Genomic DNA, 23821 nt, shown 5'->3' with positions numbered 1-23821 from the left:
CTGTATACCTGGTACGCAATTTTGTTCATATATTGAAACAATGAAACATAGTAATTGTACTATTTCCATTAAAATAAATACTGCATCTACATTTTATAAGATCAAATGCTTAAGTTCTTAGTTTAGAATTATCAAGTATTAATGATGGAAGTGCTAAAGTGCCATTCTATGTAGTTTATATGTAGACAAAGCTTGTTAAATCAACTTTCAGGGAGAAACCAAATAAAGTAAGAATTAGGCAAAATTTGAACTGAGAGAAGTCAAAGGAATGCCACAACATTTGGCAGCAGAATGACAGAAAACACAAGCTTTATTTAAATTTCTAAAAATCTCATCTGCACTATCTTTTTCTTCAGAAAGCAGCTGTCAGCTTGTTTTCAGAAGCATGAAAGCAATGCTCTAGAATGAAGAGATACACAGTGTTTGTTGTCTCCACCTGCTCCCTTGTAGCCATTCTGCACACTTACAACACTTCGGCACTTCATTCCACTCAGAATACAACTTTCCCATTTGCTCACCATGTATCCCCTGTTCCACCTTTCCTGGACCTTGTCCTGTGCTTGATAACCCCTTTCATTTATCATTTTCTGAAAGGTTAGGAAGTGACAACCATTTGCACAGGCTTGTTTATATCACTCATGTCAAAAACAGTGGTAAAGACAATGATAGGATGCTTGTTGCTCACATTTCTTTTAAGGCCATACAACTTCATTACCAATGACAGCTGGACTGGATCACCTGTTAATGAGCTTAGCCAACGAAGCGGCAATGAATGTGTGTGTTGGTGCAGTCACTGCATGCTCATGCTGGAAACACCACCAAGGCTGTCAAGAACGCATTTATTAATTCATTGCACCTATTTTAAAAGTGATACATTTACATCTTGCAGTGGGACTGCTGTGCTGAATCAGTCCTTTACGTGAATGCATGCAGAAGTGCAAACAACATAGACTGGCAAACCACCACCACTGCATTGTTACAACTTGGCTGTCCTGTAACAGAGCCATGGGAGGTGTGAGAACATCTCCAGCTGGCTAGACATCAACTGCAGCATGTACCACTCTGTCAGGATCACAGCTGCCAGTGGACACACAGCAGCATGCATTACATTTGAATTAACGATTTGAATAAACAGGTTTGTTTGCAAGTACAGTTTTATGAACTCTATTTGAATGACTCCCCATAGCCCTTCCATAGTTATTCATTTGAATTACCCAAGAATATGAATTACATTCAAATGATCAAGTTTATGCTGCATCTTGCTCAGCCCTGACTATTTGCTTTACAAAAGGCAGGCCCAATGACACATATATACATGGTTCTTACGTCAACAGCACACAATGAATGGGGCCCAGGAAGGATATAAGCACTTCTTCCTGAGTCTTGTTTGCTGTGTGCTGTTAACTTACAATGGCTAACCAACTAGGCCCAATATTCACTTTAAATATATGCTTACTTGCTGCTGTTGCAAACAAGAAGAGTGAATAAGCATTAATGCCTACAACAAACATGACTGGTTCCAATGAGCAATCTTTCTTTCCCTATCTCTAAGTAAAATTCGTTGTCACAACAAGAGCAAGCTTCCCTACCACCCAAGCTAAAGGTCTAGGTGGATATGACCGGCAATATGGCAGACAGCTGCTGGCCAAGTCCAAAACGTAGGGAAAGCATGCCATTTGGATGCAATTAAGGTAAGCAAGAGTAATGTAAAACACTATAACCTGGCACCCTGAATGAGCACCATTAACTTGTTCTTCTGCACAGCTGCTAAAAGCCATAGTTACTGATCTTAATACTCTCTCTGGCCCTTGGTGAACTGTAAAAAGCAAGCTAGCCAGAGTTCAGCAATCACTGCTTCATTAACATCAACAAGTCAGTCATAAGCTGATGTAAGTCATATGGCTGATGCTTGGTGAACACAGGGGATCCTTTAGCATTGTTTTCCAGCAGATCAATGTGACCCCACAAAGTCATACATGTCATCTGCTAGTTTGAGGGTAATGTCCAGGCCCTCACAATGCCTTTGGAGAGCAGTTGGAATGCCTGAAAGACTGTGAAAAGCGCCAGAAATACTTCCTGCCATGGAGGCTATGGTGTCGGTGTCACCGCCAACTGATATGGACAGCACGATGGCACGAACGAAAGGATTCTCGGTCTTTGGAGGAAAGAAAACAAGACACAGATATTAGCAGCCATGCACAATTCAGTGTGCATAACAAGAGTGTAAAACCATAAAACACACTATGAGTGACTGCTCAGGAAATTTTCACCACCACCCCAACAATAAATCTACAAAGTTTTACATCACAACCTTGAACACAAAAAATAAATTTATACAAGTTGATGCTACAACAGATCCAATCATAGCTTAGCTAATATGCTCTGTCCTGAGCAATAAATAAATTGCACGTTGGTGCTATCTCATGTTTGCAACTCGTATGAAAGCAGCCTCGTCATCAGAAAAAGAGTTGTCTGCCACCAGTGTCTGGAGAGGGCCGAAAATGCGCGTTCAAATCCACGGTCATCACATCTGTCGAGATCTGAACACAGAAACATAGAGTCCAGACAGCTTTTAAACTAAACTGATTTTTTTTTTAAGAGGGCACAAGGCCTGCACTGTCCACTTTCTCATCAATAGGCAGGCCAAAGTGGCAATGAAATTGAGCACAGGTGTCATCTTCAATATGCTGGCTGTAATAACACATTATCAGCATGTACAAATAGAAAAACTAATCTTGCTGATTTGACACTCCCTAATTATCCATAATATGAAATAATTTGGGCCAACTAAGTCCAATCCAATGAATGCATTATTTTCTGACAAACATTTGTTCATTTGGAGATACGAGGCCATACACCTGTTAATTCAGGCATGCCACAGAACACATTGATTGTGCTTGCAGCAATGCAAATTGCAACACAATAACACCACAAACATCAAGCTGAAACTCAGTTGCACAGTGCACATCACTATACCTATCTTTTGGGGAAAAAATTAACTACAGATACTTCCTTGCTGATTATTTCTCTGTTTTAATCATAACTCTTTTTTTTTTGTCCAATTTTCCCTGTGCATGGCACCATCTCCATGTGAGATGGTATGTGACAGTAGATTCCTTTCAATTACGCAAGGCACTACATGAAAGGCACTTTGATTGTGGCTCGCACGCTAGCGTCAACTTTGTCAACCACGTTGAGCAGTGACTTGAATGAAAAGCATGCTTAATAGGGTTAAAAACTGCATTTTATGCCACTGCCATTGCACCAAGAAGAATGTAAAGAAGCGTGGTTTTGGCATGTAAACCTCAGAATTCAAGTCTTCATGAGCTGGCAACCCAATAGTCCAATAAATGAGCCTGTTTGCATGGCAGATACAACAGTTATTGTAATGCGGGATTGTAATAAAACTTATGGCATGAGGAATTTTCATGCATTCTGGCATGTTTTCGCATGCTATCAGCTGTATTGACATGAGTGAACTGTTGTTCCATGAGGTGCACAGCAAGGTAGTTTGTGCAGGGTATGCACGTCGCTATAGGATACCGCAATCTTTGCAAGGTGTGGTATCAAGGCACACTACTTCATAACTGGGTTATCAGTGCAATTTGAGCAGCTGCAACAGGCAATAGTATCTCTGTACTGTTGCGCAAATGGTTACTTATGGCGACCTCTAAAACTCATGACTAACAACTACGGTACACAGTATCTGTCAAGCAGTGACAAGCATGATTTGCATACTCGTTGCACGTCATACCACATGCAGAATCATGTGCAGCACCTTTTTGCGTGGGAAGAAATACTGCATTTCATCCGGTAATCTTCATACTCAGCCTAATTAAACATCATCCTCTATTTAGTCACTGGCCTTCAAAGATGTCATTATGGTGGCTAGAGGAGTAGGTGCACTGACCAAGCATAGTTCACCTCTTCTTCACCTCATTACGCAAAAACGGCACTGCTGTCAGTATAACGGTGCTCCTGCGCAGATTGTTGTTCATATGTAGGGAAAAGTTTGGTGTAGACAGGAGGCATGTTTAAAGGGACCCTGAAACGATTTTGACGATTTTCTACAAACGTAGTTAGTCATTAGAGTAAGTGCTTCTGATCATTATTTGACACATCTAAGTGCTCTGCGTAAAGCATGTAATTTATGATAAGGTTTTAAAAATGTACATCGCTGCCGATCGCAGGACACTGCTCGGCTGAATTTTCAGCTGCCCCTACCCATTTGACGTCATTCACCCAATTGACATCAGTAGGGCGAGCTATCCGATTGGCTGACCAAGGCGTGTCATCAATAATTTTTCCAACTTTATGGCAAACAAATGTTGTTCGTAATAGTTGGAATGCGAGTTAATTCGTTTCTATAAAAAGAAAGTAACAGAAAGAGCATGCACAAGAACAATTTCTCAGTGCACTCAAGCACTTCCGGCACACAGTGAGTGTTGTCTGCTTGTGTCACAACGTGCTTCGTTTTGACTAGAGCTCCGCGGTCAGTCTCAGTCTTTCCGCGAGCACCATGATTCGCCTTTGTTACGTTGTGGGCTGCAAGCGTAGCGACTGGCAATATGTCAAGCTGCGACATTGTGTCCCTCTGCAAGGCAGCAGACTAGGGGTGTGGTTCTAGCGCATCAGACTGTTGCTATCTGATCGGTGGATTACTACCACAATAGCGTTTCACAAGTCTGGTATTCGGATAAACGCAAGCGCAAGGGGACAGGGCCTGGCCGTTTGACCGTGCCATTTCACGGGATGAGCAGAAGCGTAAATGTGAATGGTCTGCACGGTGCCGTCACCTGGTGGCACAGTGCTCAACCAAACACAGTAGCAGTAACGAATGTATTCTTTGCTGCTAGTGTTAATATTTTGCAGGATCGCAATCAATAGCACATTGTTTTTGTAAATGTTTAAAATGGTTTACACTGGGTTGGAGCAATATGAGCTCTTTGTTTGGCTGGTTAAGCTCTGCACCACCAGGTGGCTGGACCGTGTACTAGACCGATCAGGCCGCTCACATAGATCTATGCTAAAGTTCCTTCATAAGTTTGAGTATATGCCTCCACCGTTTTGTCGAAATGCCCAGCTCGCCTGTGGTTACCGCAATACCAGACACGTTCGGCGCTGCGACAGAATGCTCACAACGCATGTTGCTTCGATAGATCTCGCTTAGGGTCAACTGCCAAGCAGCTGGCGGAGAGGTTGGAGAGGCTTCGCGTGCTCGCTCCTAGAGAACCGGAAGTTGACGACACAACGTGCCATCATGATGCAGAGCCAGTGAAGGCAGAGCTTAGCCCCGATCACTCGGCGAACGAGTTGAGAAAATGTATGGCTATGGAGGAGGGTAACTTGTAATCGTCCATAACTCTCTTAATACGAGACGCTTTACACAAATTGTGGTGCAAATGATTAATCTTAGCTGTTGGTTATGGTTTAGTACTTAACAGGTAACTATGGGCCAGCCTTGTGTGACCATTTCTTAAGCAACATAGGATTACCTCGTAAAATCTTTCTCTGTGGTGCCAACTGTGCGATTTCTGCAAAACATGTTTTATACAATAAAGCTTGCTATGTTCTTGCTGATCCCATAGTTTCTGCCAATGTTTTACAACTGCAGTTTCTAATGTGCATTTATAATCCTGCCAAGGTAGGCCGACATTGTATAGCTCCAGATCTTTCATGCCAGATGCCATAAATTCTGATCTTTCGTTACCGGGAATTCCTACATGACTAGGGACCCAGTAGAAAGTGAAGTTTAAACCTCTGTTATGACATTCAGTGTATTGATTTTGTATTTTTCCTCAATGAATTATTTCTCGGTGTTACCCTATATGTGAGAGCTTGAAGAGAGCTCTAAGAGTCACTAAATATGACAGATTATTTATATTCTCCTTTCAGGATGTCTTAAAGATCTGACAAGATGGTATAGAGGTCTGCAGTTAATTAACACAGCAGCACAACTATGACTAAAAAGTCTAATTTGTTTTTCAAAATTATTTGATGTAACTGCAGCACCTAATACTGTCAAAGGAAAATAGTGTCACACGTAGTACACCACCTGTGGCACTCCATTCTTCTGTGTAAAACAGTTAGACAGAGTTGTAGCAAACATCACCTGAAAGATTTGGTCCTCCAGGTAGCTTTTGATTATACCAAACATGCGCCCTTTTATTACGTGTGTCCAAGTCCATTAAAACCCATCTCCACGTCGTATCATAAGCTTTTGATGAGTCAAAGAAAATAGAGGTGCGATGTTGCCTTTTTGACAAAAGATTGATGGATTTTCGTTTGTAACCTAACTGGCCGATTGCACTGCGAATGGATCTAAAACCACACTGATACCGATCGAGTAACCCGTTACATTCCAAAAAGTGCACAAGCCATTTGTTGATCGTTCTTTCAAATGTTTTTCCCAAACAGCTGGTTAAAGCAATGGGAGGATAACTGTTTGGATTGGGGAGTTCCTTTCCAGGTTTTAGAAGCAGTATAACTATTGCCTTTTTCCAGGCTTTTGGAAAATAGCTTTCCATCCATAACCTGTCAAAGAGGTGCAGGATTGTGTCACATGTGTTTGTGTAGGTGTCTCAACATTTCATAGTGCATGTTGTACGGATCAACTGAATGGCTCTTTCCAAAATTAATCGCATCGAAGAGTTCAGTTGCGGTAGGACAGTTATACAGCTCATGACTATTCAGCAATATCCGAAGTTTCTTCTTTTCTGCAATCGACTTGACCTTAAGAAACTGAGGAGTGCAGTGAGCAGTGCTCAAAATTCCAGCAAAGTGCTCCCCAAGTATATCTACTTGTCCTTTAAGATCTGCTTTATCGTCATATATGGGCAATCTCTGTGAACATCATCAATCCTTCTTTTTCCCAGACTACTTTACTGTTTGTACGGCAGTTTACGGAGCTGATGTATTCCACCCATGATGACCTTCTTGCTATGCGTCTTTCCCTCCTAGCCTCACTGCGCTTTTGTTTAAACAACAAATTTTCAAGTTTCAAACAAGTTTCAGACATAATCACAAAAAATTTTGTGAAGCTATCACTAGGTTTAGTACTGAAGTTGATTACCTCGGTCCGGTGCCTTTTTGGCCTCTGATCATGTTTTACTGAAGAGGGATTTTATCCATGAAAAAATGTATATGTTCGGTAGCTAATCTGGCCGCCCACCATGGAGCCCAATGCAGGAGTGTGTTTGGGAGGGAGAAAAGTAACTACTATAACCATATGACCACAACCAAGGGAGGCCATGCCCATATGGTTAAACCTGGCTGCCCAGAAACTTGGAAACGAAATGAATAGGAGACAGGAAAGAGAGAATAGTGTAAAAGAAAGAAATGTTTAAGGGGGGATAGGAAAAGGCGACTGCCGATTTCCTCCGGGTCGGTCAGTCTGGAGGTGCCGTCTACATGAAGCAGAGGCCAAAGAGGTGTGTTGCCTCCACCAGAGACCTTAATCGGCTCAACCCCCAGGATACCCCTTTCGCCGGACACAGCTATGCCACACACGGCTAGAAGCGGGAGGGTCCAACCCCCATGGGCTTGGGTACGTGGTGTCGCAGCACACCAAACGCCTGCTCACGCCGACGCCCTTGCGAGGGCAGTCAAGTATCATTTAAATCAAAAGAAATAATGAGGTTCAACATCCAGAAGCAATCACCACAAGGGCTACGAGAGACGCCACAGGATAACTTTTTGACCACCTGAGGATCTTTAACGTGAGCTTATACCTAAGTACATGAGCATGTTGCATTCGGACTCAATTGTAATGCAGCCTTCACGACACATAAACGAATCCCCAACCTCATCATCAGCAACCCAATGATAACCACCTAGCCACCATCACGGGTAAGTATTCCGTTTGGAGCTAGGATGTTGCACTTAGTGCTGAATCTATAGCTTGTGTAATTAAGTCTTCTTGTCATTGCCTTTCCTAAAGCTTAGTGAAAAATCCTTACAATCATTGATGCCGTAGCTGGCAACATTTTGGTTAACAAGGCTGAATTGCTTTATACAAGCCCCTTCCTTGAGAATCCCTCGTTCATACCTGGAAGAATGGCAGTGGCTCATGTGACCTGAGGAAGGCATAGATGGCTGTTGGGACTGACTTGTGTGCCGAGACGTCATTGCCAAAGAGGGCAGCAACTTCTTCGGCAGAGAGATCCCGAGGTTCATCGCACAGCACATGTCTCATATTTTGCAGTGATGTTGTGAATGGCTTGTCCACTGTTGGATCTGTCACCAGCCTGAAAGAATTATAACCAGAAAACACAAGTTTCAATTTAAGTCAACACGAGGATTTTGATATGAAAAAGCAGCAAATGCTAATGTAAGCAATACAGTACAATATTGTGAGTGAAATAATGGCAGCTGTGCAATAGCAACTTCAATTTTATTTGAGAAGCCTCATCAAAAAGTGACAATATTGAGATTTCAACCACATACATGGCTATTGCTCAAATTTTTCCAGAAGTTTAGCATTGTAATGCTCAATTAAAATAACAGCTGAAGTGAGCAGTTTGGCTACGGAGAAACTTGCCTGTACCATTCAATCTTAGATACCTGAACACAACAAATTTTACAGTTGCACAATATCTCCAGCATAAAGCAGGATATTATCATGTAGTGGTGGTGGTGCAAGACAGGAAGACAGCAAGGCGATGTTGAACAATAAATTGTTACACTTTATTAGGTGAACTTGTGCCCCATAAGCAAAGCAACGAATAACTTGGCAGAGGCGATGAGAGCACACGTATCCAGCGTCCATCCATCGAATGCCACCATACTGACCAGTTCGTTATTTATACATCCATCGGTAAACTTTCTGAATGCAGCGCTGGCGAGCAAGTACATTGTATAAAGTGCTATTATTGTCCTGGACCATGCAAGCAAATTGATATGAAAGGCCCCGCAATTCTAGAAAGGGCTAGTGCGTTCAGGACATGCATTATTTGCTAGCATGTCATGGCACAAAAACGCAACAGCATTAACAAAGTGGTACTGGCAAAGTACACAATCAAAACATATAATAAACACATGCAGCAATATCATTATACTGATACTTAAAGCATAACTCACAGTAATGCTATAGTAAAGGCTTCTTCCACATGAATCTTAATACCGTTAACCCACTCTGCATCTACATTTCTTCTGCACATATTTTTTTCTGTCCTCAGGAATACAGCCATTCACAGTAGCTAAAATCTTTATTTCAGCGACTATATGCAAAATGGTACTGCATGGATAAAACATTTTTATCAGTTTAACAAAATACTGCTGGGAGGAGACTACAATTGAAAGCTTGCATAAATTAAGCTCTTGCGAGCATTCAGCAGTGTTCGCCAATCACAGCAGAGTTGTACAGTCAAATCTCAACATAACAAACACAGATAGTATAATGAATTGTCAAATAGAACAAAGTAAATCTAAACTATTGCCAATATCAAAATGTAATGAATACATGCTCATAACAAATATTAAATACAGTCAACTTTAATTAATTTGACCCTGACAGGACAGACGAACTTTGGCGAATTAGAGAGGCAGAAAGACGGCCATACATACTACTAATTCATTTGGCAGTAACTTGTCCTAACTCGTTATTTCAGGGTTCATATAACGAAAGCTTGGTCTCATAGAAACGTATATGCGCCGGCTGAGACCTTTGGTTAGGATAGAATAATTTGGGATCGTATGGATGGTCCATCGTATAACAAAGGCACGTTGGATAGGGCTTTGTTTTAGTGAGGCTCGACTGTATAGCCCTATGCTATAGCATGTAACTGGATAGATGATTGCAGTCTGGTATGAAAGACTGTTTGCTAAAATTTCTGAGCCAACCAAGCCTGCCTGTTATCACTGGTGCGAGGTGTGCTTGTAATGCTATATAATAAACATGCTGCAGGCCAATGTTGATGACAGTATGTAGTATTTGCCAGAGCAAGCAAAGCATGCTAATCACCAACATTCAGCCCACTTGGATTAAAACACAACAAGGTAAATACTATGACAGTTGATTACACACATAATAAGATGGGTCCATTCATGCTGTATTTATGTGCAGCAACGTACTAATAGTACTGTGAAGAAAATTATTACTGAAGTAAATAACCAAAATAACATAGCAAAGGTAAGTATGCAGGGCATATGCAGTACAGTCTCCGATTGTTTTTGCGGACTCCAAAAATTCGGACATGCTCGATAATTCGGTCTGCTTCGAGGCACCGCCATTCGCCCCATGGACCATAATGTATAACAACTGCCGAAAGTTCGGACACCTTGCAACCTCTCGTCTGATTTTTCAGACACTCCTTGAGCAAACTCGATCGAGAGATCAAGGCAGAAAGCTGGGCTAGTTGGTGTGTCATCATTATTCAAAAGACTAGCGCAAAATAGCAGGGACAAAGACAGAGAAGACGACAGGACGAGCGCTAATCCTTTAGCGCTCGTCCTGCCATCTTCTCTGTCTTTGTCCCTGCTATTTTGCGCTAGTCTTTTGAATAATCGATCGAGAGCACCATGCATCGACTCTGACTGATCCATTGTTTCTACTTGCTGAACGCCATTTTTGTTTTGAACGGAGCCTCCTTGCTGCCCCTCGAAGTGGCACTACTGCAAATCCCCGTTCATCATCATCGTTTCTCCCTGGTTCGTGGCTACAGCAGTTCCGGCATCAGCTTAGTAAGCCATGTCAAGACAATCCAGCAGCTGATTTATTTCTTCGTGCACGACGCTGCGAGTAGGCCATGTTTTTCGCTTGTGTGACTAAAGTCCCTCAATAATTTTAAAGTAGAGAAAGGCTTTGATCCAGCCAACAACGCCAGCGATAAGCTGATCCGTGACATGTGACCTTGCTCCACCCCTTTGCCGCCATGAAAGTTTTTGCGCGCCAGGCGAAGTGCGCGCGTTTCGCCTGTTATGCTATGCACATTGCTACGATAATTTCGTTCCGGGAGGGCCGAAATGCCTTGTTGCTGTGCGGTTGACTGCCAAAACCGGACGAAGGATGGCAAGAAGTTATTTTGCATCCCGCGCGGCAACCAGAACCTAACCAGAAGAAAAGTATGCTTGCACAGAATTGGACGGAAAGACTGAACTGTCGGTAACTGCACGACTATGCGAGGGAAGTAATGTAGTGCAATATGAAGGTGGAAGAGAAAGTATACACGTGTGTGTGCAGAGCTGTGATAGTATTTCATTCGCGTGCATGAATGTTGACGGCCGAAATTTGTGGAGATTATTGATTTTAGTGCATTATGAGCCCATTGACTTAGCAAGTGTAGTATGACGTGGCATGCAAGTAAATAGTGGGGCAGAAGCACATTAACTCGCTCACAAATATCCGCATTGCGCTACGTGCAATAAAAAATCACAAATTTCAGCAGCGAATTCTACTTTTACACTCTCCTGTGTTTGTGCGTGCATTGTTAACTGCACTTTACAATATGTCTAAAAAGTAATTTCCAACACTGCATATCCTAATCGTATATTGTGCATTGCATATGTGAATAAATATATTCCTAAGTGCCTGCATTACTCTGTTTTTAAAAACAAATACTGCATAGCCACTGCTACTGGCCATCCAATAATTAAGTATGATACAATATATCAAAGTACATTACATACACCTGTGAGCTCGTTCCTTCCAAGTTTCCCTTACACTCAAAGATGTTTCAGTAATCGGCGATGCCATTTTACTGATGAAAAACACACAACTGCAAATTAACATAAGAAAAATGCCAGAAGCGATACACGGATGGCCAGCAAAACACAGTGCTGTAATAGCTAGGCCAACCCGCGTGCGTTTCGCATAACGGCCCTCTAATCTTATGGGGCTTTAGCGGTGCATGGAGGCGAAAAGGCATAAACAGAACAATGCGCGTCATGATTCAAGTTTACGTGGCGACGTGGCACGGTTCACGAGAACAGTCAACCGCGTTCACACACGAACACGCACTACGCTTGATGTTGGTGTGCCGCGAGATTAGATCCCGCTGGCAGCCCGAACACGATCGAGGAGACTCGCTCACACGATCCATATCACCGTGTCAGAATGTCACGACAGTTGCACTGGCTCGTAGCACTGAACCACAAAACACAACAGTTGTCATGTAATCGCTACACGACAGACACACTCAGCGGCAAGAAGACTGTTGGCGCACTCATTTCCACAAACACACAGGATGTTGTTTAGTTGCCGTGAGGGTCACACGTTTCAGCGACGTTATGTCGAAAGTTTTTCGGTCCAAGCATCTGTCAGCCTTCTATTCTACACGAATTATTCCTTCAAGGTAACCGCTATGGGTACGCAGCACACTTACAAGCAAAGGAATTCACAGAGCAAACGGGATTAAGCGCAAGTAATCACCAAGGCTCGTGCGGTGATTGAGCGCAAACGAACGAAAAGTAAACATGCGGAATCGAGGCAATCAAGCCCCCATTCTTCTCTCTTGAACATTTTTCTTTCAGCACTCATTTGAAATTAAAGAACTAGATTTAGAAGTTAGGGCCCCTCTTTCGTTTTTCACCACAGTCAGGTACCAGTAGTGTTTTATTTCCGCGCGTGTGCAGATATTTTTTCACCTCATGAATGCCACGGCGCCGCGGTTTAGCTTGGGCACCGTTTGCTACAGGAGCTTCCTAGGTGGCGCGTGCGGCAGATGTCGCTACCTTATTATAGAGGGACATTATGTGCGACTGGTGTCGGCGTGACGGTGTGGTGATGTTTGCTTTGTGTGCTGTGTCGAGGTTGCAGTGATCCAATGTGGCATACTGAAACATCACGTCAAGTGTCTAATGACGCCGACAGTGCCCACGCAGACTACGCTGGTGAATGTCGGCAAGCGGGTGCCGGGAGGCCTTGGTTTTGTCGCCTTCCGATGTGCTCCCTACTGATGCCGAAAATGTTCTGCCGAGACAGCCGCAGTGGTTGCATTGCGATTCCGAACACAGTCTCATTTGACAGTTTCACAGGTGCCGACACTGCTGTACTGACATGCGCAGAACTCGACAACGGCGAGATCATTTGTCAGGTTTCTGCTGCACCGCCAAACGATGACTCAGAGTCGGAAGATGATGCACTATGTGCTACGCTGCCGTCGCATGCGGAGCGTGTACAAGCAGTGACTGTGCTTTCAGCCACCTATAGTGACCGTACGACCCTCTCCGAGATTCAGGCTTATCTTATTGCGCGTAAACGGAACAGCGTGCAACGGCGCATTCACGATTTCTTTAAGCCTACTGCCGAGCACGAATAAGTGCGTGGAAATAAAGCATTTCTTTTTTTATTATTATTAATCTGCTTTTTCAGACACCTGTTTATTCGGCCATTTCCACAGTCCCCGTGAGGCGAATAAACGGTCGGCAACTGTATATCCAAGGTGCATAATATGTACACATGTGAGGTTCAACTGCTTTAAAAGATTTGAAATTTGCACCAACTGCATATCTTAGAAAACTAATCACATATGTTATGCAGTGCTTACAGAAATGGATGACAGATAAAAACAACACAGGACAAGCACTTGTCCAGCGTTCTTTTTTTTTTTTTTATGTTGTCCATTGTGCTGTGAATATATGTGATTACTTCAAACCACAGAGGTTCCTACAAGTATTACTAATGAAAACTCGGGTGTTAATGTGTATGGGTGCTGCAAACATGTTGATTCTGAACGACAGAAAGCTGAGCTAGTTGGTAAGGACTCATTATGCAAAAAGAAGTGAGGCGTGCAGACAGGACACAAGAGCAGAGAAGTGGCGTTCGTGGCGTTCGTGTTGTCCACTTCTCTACTCTTGTGTTCTGTCTGCACGCCTCACTTCTTTTTGCATAATGTTGGTTCTGCCAGCACACAAGTGATGCTTAATATGTGGATTTGCCTAAACTTCATACTTCGGGCTTCGAATGCTTTGTGACTTCACAAATTGATCCCTTTCAAGAAAAATTGCATTACAAGAACAACAATTTGCAGTGGTTATGCATAATTTGGGTCAATAAAGGCAGATTCAGCATAGTAAATTAAGCCACAAGAATGCCTCAAGCCACTAGTATGAAGATAGACAAATTTGTGTATAGCAACCATCAGTCCCATAGTAGCTGAATGATCTCAGTGTCACAGTTCCCTCTAGTATTTTAAGTAGGAAACTCTTGTGCTCCAAACCAAATAGCAGGCCAGCACATCAAACATCCTTAGAAAACCAACTAAACACAACCAAAATCTGTGAAGCAAAGACCTTTTCACCCTTACTTGGTCCCTTTCGACTCTATGGTGTCCATCTGCTCCAAGAGAAAGTCCAGAAATGCAGCTTTGTTGAGGGGTACCTCAGCCTCTGATGTGACAGCACGGTGCACAGCCAGGCACTGAAGGACGGCTCCATTGTAGCCATTCTTGTGAGTGTGTGTGATGCGTGCCTGTTTCTCAGCCACCTGAAGAGCCCATGAATAACAAGAATATGCCAAAGTACACACTAACTTTTTGCTCCCTGCTAACATACCTTGGCTACTTAGAGGAGACTATGCAGGATAAATTGCTAGGCGAGTTGGTAATGTACGATAAATAAAGGAGCGCTAAGACAAAAGACAAGAACAAGAAGGCAACAACATGCACATTAACATAAAGCACTCATGTTGTTGCCTTTTTGTTCTTGCCTTTAGCGCTCCTTTATTTATTTAAGGAGACCTACAACACTTTCTTGAACATGGCAAATAAACTTGCATAGCTGCTAGGCAATACGATGAATGAATGTCTGACTACTGGGTGTATTCCTTTAAAGGTACAATTAAGCAGTACCTCCCGCAGAAGCAAAAGCAGAGAACTATCAGCTGTGATGCTATGGTGGCGCCATCTGGTTGTTGAGAATGAAGCCACTGTGCCGATACTATGTCTTCCGAGATGGGCTGGGCAATGGAGGGGTTTAGAGTGTAGAAGGGATAACGCAAATGGAAAGGCTGTAGGCGTACGGCAGCGGAAACATTTGATTGCCTGTAACTCCATTAACGCAAGGCACATTCAAGAACTCTCTGTAGCAAAATATCTGTGAGAAAATTACTTTTAATAGGAACAAGAACAGCTTGGACTACTCGGTACATCACATCGGAGCAATAGCGCAAACTTGAGACAGGAACGGAGATGGCAAGACAACACAAGCACCTGTGTTGTCTTGCCTTCTCTGTCCCCGTCTCAAGTTTGCGCTGTTGCTCCAATGATTTTAATAGGAAGTTTAAGGTATTGCATACCCGATGTTAGGGAACGCAAACCACTGGGCTTTACAAAAGAATGCAAAAAGGTATACAAAAGTATGCAAGTCGGGTGTGGGGCTCTGAGTATGCAAAGACGCTTGGGAGTACCATTTCTAAATATCCTTAGTACCTGAATTATACAACTTTTATAAAATGTCTTGCATGGCTCGCTCGAGTGTGTTCGAAGAAAGCAAACTGAACTTAACTAAGAATGGGTGAGGCATTCTTATGACAATAAAGTGAGGTTTTGTAAATTAAAACACTAATGTAACACAAACATTCAAAGAACTGTATAACACAAGAGATACTAACCTTGCTCTGAGTAGTGCAAGGTAACTGTCACCGCACCAGTTTACTACCGTTATATTTTCCCACATACCTCCAGGATATCTCTGTACAAGCACAAACAGGTGCTGACATTTGCACTGTTTTTTTTTCAGTGCAGGAGGTTATAAAGAAGCAACTTTAAGCTGAAAATGGCACTTTAGAAACTCAAGAAAAATGTAGCATATTTATTTATTTTATGCTAGCTCCTAGAAGAGACTGCTGCACATGTTGAGACACTAAACGCAGGCTGGTAAGTAAAATTAAGTTAATTTCTGCTTTGGTAACTTGAATATCACAAACAGGTAGAAAACTTTCAAAGAAGCAACACAGTGCAGATAGACAGAGGGCACTATGAAAAAACAGTACAATATGAATGTTGCATCCATGTTTATAATTTATAACAATAAACATTAGCAAGTAGGTCACAAGTTTCATGACAAGGGGCTATTAATACCAAAGTCCACACGACACATGGAAAGAATGAGTCCCAACTGTATCACAATATACAATTTATCTTAAACTTTTGTTCTTATATTCAAGCAGGATTTTTTTTAGGCGTTTTTAGTCATACAGAAAAGTATTTGGCATCCAATCTGACACTCAAACACAAAATTTTCCGAATATTCACATAAACTGATCAATGAAAGCTCACCGGTTAATGTTGTAATTACTGAGTTCAGGTCATATGTTTATCCTGCGGACTTGAAGCCCATCACCAGCCAATACCATCACATCACGTAAAATTTTATATTGTGACTGCACATCCCCATCCTGCTGTCAGAGATTGCATTGCATCTTTTCCTATTTGAAAACCAGCATTTCATGCTTTGTCAGAGGTGAGAAATAAGTAGATGACATGGCAATACCAGGCTGTCACCACCATAGCAGTACTGCATTGCAGGCACTTACAGTGGACTGATATCTAAAGAAATGGTGGAATAACTATAAATCAACCAAACAATTAGTGGGCTTTTATGTCACAGAGCCAAAACTGGGCTGTGCGAGATGCTGTAGTGGGGGCTTTGAACATGTCAGGTTCTTTATTGCACCATGAAATTTCTGCACACAAGCAATCTTGCATTCAACCCACATAAGATGCAGCCCACATGACCGAAATCAAGCCTGCTACACCTTGTGCTCGATAGCAGAATGTCATAGCCAGTGAGTTACCATGTCTACACATTCTTCTGAAGCTACCATGCAGGGGTACAACACACAGAGAACTAGCTAGAACTAATTTTGACCGTGGCTACCTCAATGCTCAACCAGATCAGAAGAATTTAACAGAATGGCCATGGATAACAATGCTTCAAAGTCACAATGTAAATTAGGGTATATAAAATTGATTGTTTAACAATTCAATTAATTGATTAATGCCTTAACACTGACTGTCAGGTTTCTTTTGTTACTGCTCCTCGTGGGCATTTAAAAAGCTTGTTCTTCGTCATCACTTTCTCCAAGTTCAGAATTCATAAACAGTTCAAAAATTATTTCATGGTACAGAAATGCAGGCGTGCAAAACACAGATGCAAGATTGAGATGGACAAACAACACAAGTACTGACTGTAAACTGAAAGGTCATATTGGGTGCGAGAACACACCACATTGCCACCTGCTGGCAGTGCCTGAATGACATGTAAAGTTGGATAATGTGCCGGAGAATCGGAGTTTTTCATTGTACTACCACATAAGATTGGTTGAAGCAGTTTTACACAACAGGGCTTGTTCTTTAGCAGAGTGATATGTTGGGCTAGTTCGTGCATAGCTCGGTGCGTGGAACAAGGTTAAAATCAACAGAATAAATAGGATGAGATTCTTAGTTCTTCTGTTGGTGCGCCGTACATCCTTCTCAAGCTATACAAGAATGTCCAGTTCTTCCCCGTACCAATTAGGGTCAGATTTTGCACTACATACTATCACAGAAACAGAAAGCATTTTAGCTTCTACAGAAGTGCAACTACATCTTGGTGACAAATACTAAAACATGTATATACATGTAGAAATAACAATTTCCATTTGCAAGTGTGAAGCAGTTGAATAACAGAAGTGAGATATATGCCACTAATGCAGCCAGTCATATGCCTGTGGCACAGCAACATATCTTGTAAATCTACGGTGTTCAGTTGGTTTGAACATGTGAAGGGATCTTGGCACAGATGTTCGGGATTTACTGGTATATTCATTATTTTTATTATTTTACTTTCTCAAGGGCAATGTGCGCACACACCTGTATCACATTGTTCAGTTTAGCCAGATGGTGATCCTTGGCCAGCTGAAATGTGGCTACAAACTGTGCATAACTTTTCACTAGAAGAATCTTCCTCAAACTTACCTGCGACACTGTTAGTGAATAAAGATCTGTAGTGGCTTGCATACGTTTTTTCAGCATGCCCCTTTATTAATTTTTTGCAGGAGTGTATCATGCTCTTAGTTGTGTCTCGTTCACATATGCCCCAGTGGACCATAACACAGACAATGAAACTTACTGTACTCTGTTTTATTGCAGCCAAGGCACCAAAAAATTTTTAAAAAAATGAAAAAGCATGCCACTAATGAATATATTTTTGTTTTATATACAGTACATTTGATGTCATTTTACTGCCTTTATGTACCCACATAGTACTCAAGGCAGTCTTTATTTACGCTATATGATAAAAAAAGAAAAGTCAAATACTTTTTTTTTCACTGCTAGCCAATGCCACACCAGTTGTAATTAGGCCGAATCTTGAATGCTGACATTGCTTGAGAACAAGTGAACTTAGTGGTAACAAAATTGAAAGGAGGGATCTTTAAAGGGAAGCTGAAGAGTCTGTCGAATTCAATAAGACGCTCATATACGGATGCGGGAACCTTATAAACCATGTAGGTAAAATTTGGGGGGTTTTTTTTCAATTAGGAGCGACGTAATCGTCGGTTGAAATTGCGCTGTAGCTCCACCCCCCTTTGAGTGAGCGAGCGGAGCGGAGACCGGAAACCGCGGTGTTGTGACGTCAACTCTGCTTCGTTCCTTCACAGCGTCCGCGACCGTGCCTGACTGCGCTTGTTTCTGCGTGTGTGCCATCGTAATCTGCTTCGATCGACCCTGCATTCCTTTGTTGGTGCGTCTGCGTGCATGTAGAGTGGTAGTCAACGTGAGTGGTAGTCAACAGATGAAGGTCACTACACGTACTGCAGGAACCGGGAAGCTTTTCACGCGTTTAAACCGTCTTTGTAGATTGCCGACAGCTTTGGACAGCGCACAAATGCCGACGATCGCATCCCCGCTTACGTTCCACGAGGAGGCATGCAGGAACACAACACTACAGCTGTTTGACCGGAAACGAGCTAGATCGGCGAAAGATCGGCGAGATCACTAGATCGCTTTGCAAAAAACATACTCACCAAAGAGCATTTCCAACACGAGGAGATCCCAAGACTTTGCTTTCGTTCGCGTCGAAAGCACTGCTCGCACCAGCATCGTTTGCTTCTTCGAGAGGCCGGCTTTTCGCAATCGGCTCGTACATGTAGGGAGTAACGCCGAACTCCTCAGAAAAACGCAGTCTCTCTAAATTTTCCATTACCGTCTCAGAAAAACAGCACCAAACTACCTGGCACCGCGCTTCATGTGTAGCGGCAGCGGTCGGCAGCGGCAGAGTTGACGTCACGAGGCGCACCGACCAATCACAGGCGGAAACGAGACGCGCGAGCTGGGCGTGTCCGCTGCTGCACTTTTCGTTGAAATAAAATATATTTGCGCTTTCTTTCGCTCAATTTCGATACGATATTCTAATTCGGAGGGTTGAAAACCATTATGTACAGATGTTCACTCATTTTTTCTGGAAAACCTTTCAGCTTCCCTTTAATCCATTCAGGCTGTCAAAAAAAATCTTTGATCAGTTTAATTTTGCATAGACCAGGTGCTGTTGCTGCATTCTGAACGGACAATCAGAGTAAAACAAGAACAAATCACGGCATTGGCTGGATTGAGTTGGATTCTGGGGTTTTAAGTGCCAAAATCACGATTTGATTATGAGGCACACAGTAGTGGGGGACTCCGGATTAATTTTGACTACCATGGGATCTTTAACATGCCCCCAATGCATGGGAAACAGGCGTTTTTGCATTTCGCCTCCATCGAAATGCAGCCGCCGTGGTCAGGATTTGATCCCGCAACCTCATGCTTAGCGGTGCAACACCATAGCTGCTATGGCATTGCGGCGGGTAGGCATTGGCTGAATATATTCCGCAATGATGAGTATATTAAAAATCGTTTTGAAGGCTCCCAGCAAGTTTGCTTTGGTTCTAATATGATAGTCAGAACAACAGGGTTTGTCCGTAAAGTAATGAGACTGCCTGCCACGTGGCACCGCAATCGCCAGTAGCGCACTCCCCGGAGGCGAGATTTGTGGTGGGGTTCTAAGCTAAGTAACACACTAGGCAGCAGTTGCGTCCAAGCTCTGACGCAGTGAGGATTTGAAGTGGCGCAAAAGCTGCTTTCAAGTTTTTGTCACGGAAGAAAACGTCAAGAATGGAGCATTCACTGGAGCAGCAATACATGATTAAATTTTGCTTTAACTTGGGCAAAACCAGTTCCAAGGCACTTGTCTTAATTAAGGAGGCTTCAAAAATGACTCCCTGTTAAGGGCCCAGGTTTTCCAATGGTTGAGTGAGTTCAAGAATAGACGGGAGACCATTGAAGACAGAGTGATCTGGACGCCCTTCAACGAATGGTTTGGATAAAATGTGGCCAAAGTAAAAAATCTCCAGGACTCCGCTCATCGTCTGAATATCAGATTAATCACTGAAGACCTTAACATATGTAGAACAATGGTTCACAAAATTATTTCTGAAAATTTGAACATGCAGAAGGATTGTTCGAAATCGGTACCAAAAGTGTTGAGTGATAAACAAAAACAATGACGAGTTGATGTTTCCAGCGAGATGTTGGTACAGTTAGAAAGCGAATGGGACTCTTTAGATGGCATAATAACAGGTGACGGATCATGGGTGTTCCAGTAGGACGTCGAAACAAAGCGCCAAAGGTCGAAGTAGCACACTGTGAAATACCCGCGCCCCAAGAAAGGGAAAATGTCGAAGCCCAAGGTGAAGACAATGTTCATTGTCTTTTTAGTGCGACTACAAAGAGTGCCGACACAACGGCGTGCATCAGTTCGGAAGCGTTCCGCATAAAGAAATATGGCAGCAAGTGCATAAGCACCCCCTCTGTATCACTATTTGCTGCAGAGTTCCAACTTTTAGAAGCAACCGCTTACCGAACAGATTGTTAATATTCCTTGCCTTTATCTAGCTTTTTATTTTCTGTCTGTTTCCATTGATTGCCGGCACGTATGCTCATTGATGCGCAATGTCATTTTTTCCCGATTGTATCGCTCCCTTCCACTTCACTTCTGCCTTTCGCCTTATACAAGGTATCCGTCTTCCGCCAAAAAAATTTAGTTTACACTCAGCGCTTGTGTCTCATCCTTGTTCCTTTGTGGATGCATGTGTTAGCGGTGTTATAATTTTCAAATCAAATGAAAGAGGTTACGGCAGTCGACTTCCAGGGAGCCTTTGCAGCGTGGGAATCACATTGGCGGTGGTGTATCGACGCCCAAGTAGATTATTCTGAAGAATTTTAATATGCATCGTTTGGATCAATAAATTCTTTTTACCAGACCCAGTTTCGTTACTTTACGGATAAACCCTGCATTCAATGACAAGGCGCAAAGTTAATGGGCAAGCAAAATAACATAAACATCTTAAATCATGGTATAATGTTGTATATGCTCTCACCACGGCGAAGGGATCTCACGTGATCCCACTTTCGATGCAAGTTATGACTGCAGCGCCGGCACTTCCAGTGGTGGGCCTCACACCCACTAGTGATCTTTCAGTTGATAGTCAAGTTTCAGTTGTCTTTCTTGTCCTTGTGTCAGTGTTTTGCACCACCTGGATTTTCATACCATAAATCTTTACCAACTTGCCCAGCTTCCTGTCATTCATAACTCCCTTCATCTGTTTAAAGTGTGGATAGACACTTCAGGGCTACATATGCTGATTCCTTATAAGAGTGCTGTCCTGTGTATGGGCTATTCGGAAAGACAGCAGCAGCAGCCATGACCAGCAAAGTATGTGAGTGTTCACTAAGAGTGCTTTGCTTTAAAACTTCTAGCACACAGGAGAATTTAACAGCAACAACCCCAATACTTCAATGCCGTGGACTTATCACAAATGTGAAAGAACAATCATGTTGAAATCAATCAATTAATCTCACAGAAAAACAAAAATGTAAAGGCATGCATAAGAGTATGCCAGCTGGACTCACAGAAATCATTTCAGCCATATTTTTGTGACAAAACAATGCAGCAGGGGCCACCCTCATTGCGCCACCATTTCCATATGACCCCGTGCCTTCAAATTGGCACTTGGCAGGTCCAAAAGGATCCTCGAAGTTGCCTTTCTTGAGGGCATGGAACACATCAACCACATTAGGGCCATAGCCCCGCTTGGGCTGCTCAAAGTACTCTGAGGTGAACCTGTAACAAAAAAGTTCTCATCAGTAAATAACATATGTTTTAGGAATGAAGACTGGGCGTGTTGGTATAGCATATTAGAGGTTGGATTGCACAACATATCGACGAGACACACTGAAGAGAAACACACCACCGCAGTGCGCTACTTGCAACTATCGTTTTATTTCTCTGTCAGTGGAATAAATACAGGAACATACTCAAAGTGGGGAGAATTAAGATCACGTGACAAAGCCAGCTTGGCATTGGTGGATGGCCCTGTTTGTAAAGTTTTTTTTTGTCGCTCTCCCCCCCTTTGAGTATCTTCCTGTATTTACTCCATTGACAAGGGAATAAAACGATAGTTGCAAGTAGCGCACTGCGGTGGTGTGTTTCTCTTCTGTGTGTCTCATCAATTGATACTTTTCACGTGACATCACAGACCCAGCTTTTCACCATGCCAGTGCACCATCATGGCGGCTACGATGACATCAGTGCAAGCCATCGCATTGATGTTTTTCCCATGTCGTCACGGACCCAGCTTTTCACTCTGCCAGTGCAGCAGCATGGCAGCTACGATGACGTTATTGCAAGCCATCTATATGTTGCGCAATCCAACCTCTAAAATGTTTTGGGAGTCATTTTAGCTAGCCTGACTAGGCTCAATCAAATAGTCCAGGCAATATACTGAAGTGCTACAGATATATTTGCATAGTTTACAGTTTACCTGTACTATATGATGTCCAACTTCTAAAAAGCATGTTTCAGTGCACGACACATTCTACAGTGGCAAGCAAACATTGCATACGAGCAGGCGAACATTTCAGAGATGAAGCGGTGTTGAGGAAGCTCTAGAGGTAAAACTGACGCAAAGTAGTTATCACCTTTGGGCAAGGTCACTGGCATGGAATCCCTTCTTTTCGATTAGAGACGTCGCCAAGCACCTTGTCATTGCAGTATCATCGGTGTAGGGGCGAAAAGGAAGCAGACCTGAAGCGAGTGCATTATTCATTCGCGTTGGTTGATCTGAATTCGAAACACGGCTACAGCACTTGCACATTTGATGCACGCTAAACCAACAAGCATGACACCTCCTCTGGATTTATGCGTGACCCACACTTACAGACGGATACATAGCAATAGGTGTTTAAGCACGCCGCCACACTATTCAAGACGAATTTCCCCAAGGTAAACACACAATCGCAGCAATGCGCATCACTGCACCGTGCAACCGTGTATTAAGTGTCCATTTAGTAAACACTACGTTGTTCTCTAGTTGAAATGTACTACTACTCGAACGTACTACAGCGCTGCGATGATCACTCGAGTCCAGAATACGGTTCACCTTTCGCAGATTCATCGAGGAGCTTTGAGACATAGGACGTGAGCACAGACTTGGATATGGGAAAGTCGCCTTCGAAAGGCGCTCCCAGACAGTCGCCGAGGAGAGAGCCAACGAGGCAACCTCGAAACTTGCCAGCCAGTGAGCACACAGAATTGGTCACGGCGGACATTTCGGCACGAAGGGCTTGCACCTCCTTTACAACCCGACAAAACAACGCAACTATCCGCAATTGTGGTATGCCCTCTCCAATATTTTGTACTTTGCTTCGCGAAATGTAAACGCGGGCAACGGCGCCGTTTTACAGTGGCCAAATCCCGAACTAAGCGCATGACGATAGCGATTGGCCGGGACTAAATGTTCGCATTGGTTCAAAATTGGTTCAAGTCAAGCTCGAGCTCTCAAAACCAAAACCTATGATCCTCAAAT

At 43.0% G+C, this 23821-nt stretch overlaps 1 protein-coding gene across 3 annotated transcripts; it reads right to left on the bottom strand.

Annotated features, from left to right (window-relative positions):
- Positions 1-292: 292 nt before the first annotated feature.
- LOC142566133 (ADP-ribosylhydrolase ARH3-like) lies at positions 293-23717 on the bottom strand. Of its 3 annotated transcripts, XR_012824973.1 has the most exons (7): positions 23396-23717; positions 22935-23040; positions 21867-22077; positions 14244-14422; positions 8048-8246; positions 686-2155; positions 293-587 (listed from the first exon to the last, which is right to left on the bottom strand). XR_012824973.1 is itself a non-coding variant. In XM_075676938.1 (6 exons), the coding sequence occupies exons 1-6, from the start codon at positions 23562-23564 to the stop codon at positions 1952-1954; spliced, it is 1068 nt and encodes a 355-aa protein (XP_075533053.1). In that variant the 5' UTR covers positions 23565-23717; the 3' UTR covers positions 293-1951. The 3 variants fall into 3 exon arrangements, 2 of the variants coding, with proteins under 2 accessions (XP_075533053.1, XP_075533054.1); XM_075676938.1 differs by having other exon boundaries at positions 293-2155; XM_075676939.1 differs by having other exon boundaries at positions 293-2155; positions 23354-23467.
- Between the last annotated feature and the right edge of the window lie 104 nt (positions 23718-23821).

This window comes from Dermacentor variabilis, unplaced genomic scaffold (genome assembly GCF_050947875.1).
Source record: "Dermacentor variabilis isolate Ectoservices unplaced genomic scaffold, ASM5094787v1 scaffold_12, whole genome shotgun sequence".
NCBI lineage: Eukaryota > Metazoa > Arthropoda > Arachnida > Ixodida > Ixodidae > Dermacentor > Dermacentor variabilis.
The sequence above is the reverse complement of the archived record's forward strand: the minus strand, read 5'-3'. Positions and strand labels throughout refer to the sequence as shown.

What these genes read in the sequence shown, in the direction of transcription:
- LOC142566133 (XM_075676938.1), bottom strand. Translation starts at nt 23,564, where the DNA reads ATGTCCGCCGTGACCAATTCTGTGTGCTCACTGGCTGGCAAGTTTCGA. An exon ending in ATATGGCTGAAATGATTTCT is followed by an intron (nt 14,423 to 21,866) that starts GTGAGTCCAGCT and finishes TGGGCTCTTCAG; the next exon opens with GTGGCTGAGAAACAGGCACG. An exon ending in ATAGAGTCGAAAGGGACCAA is followed by an intron (nt 8,247 to 14,243) that starts GTAAGGGTGAAA and finishes TAATTCTTTCAG; the next exon opens with GCTGGTGACAGATCCAACAG.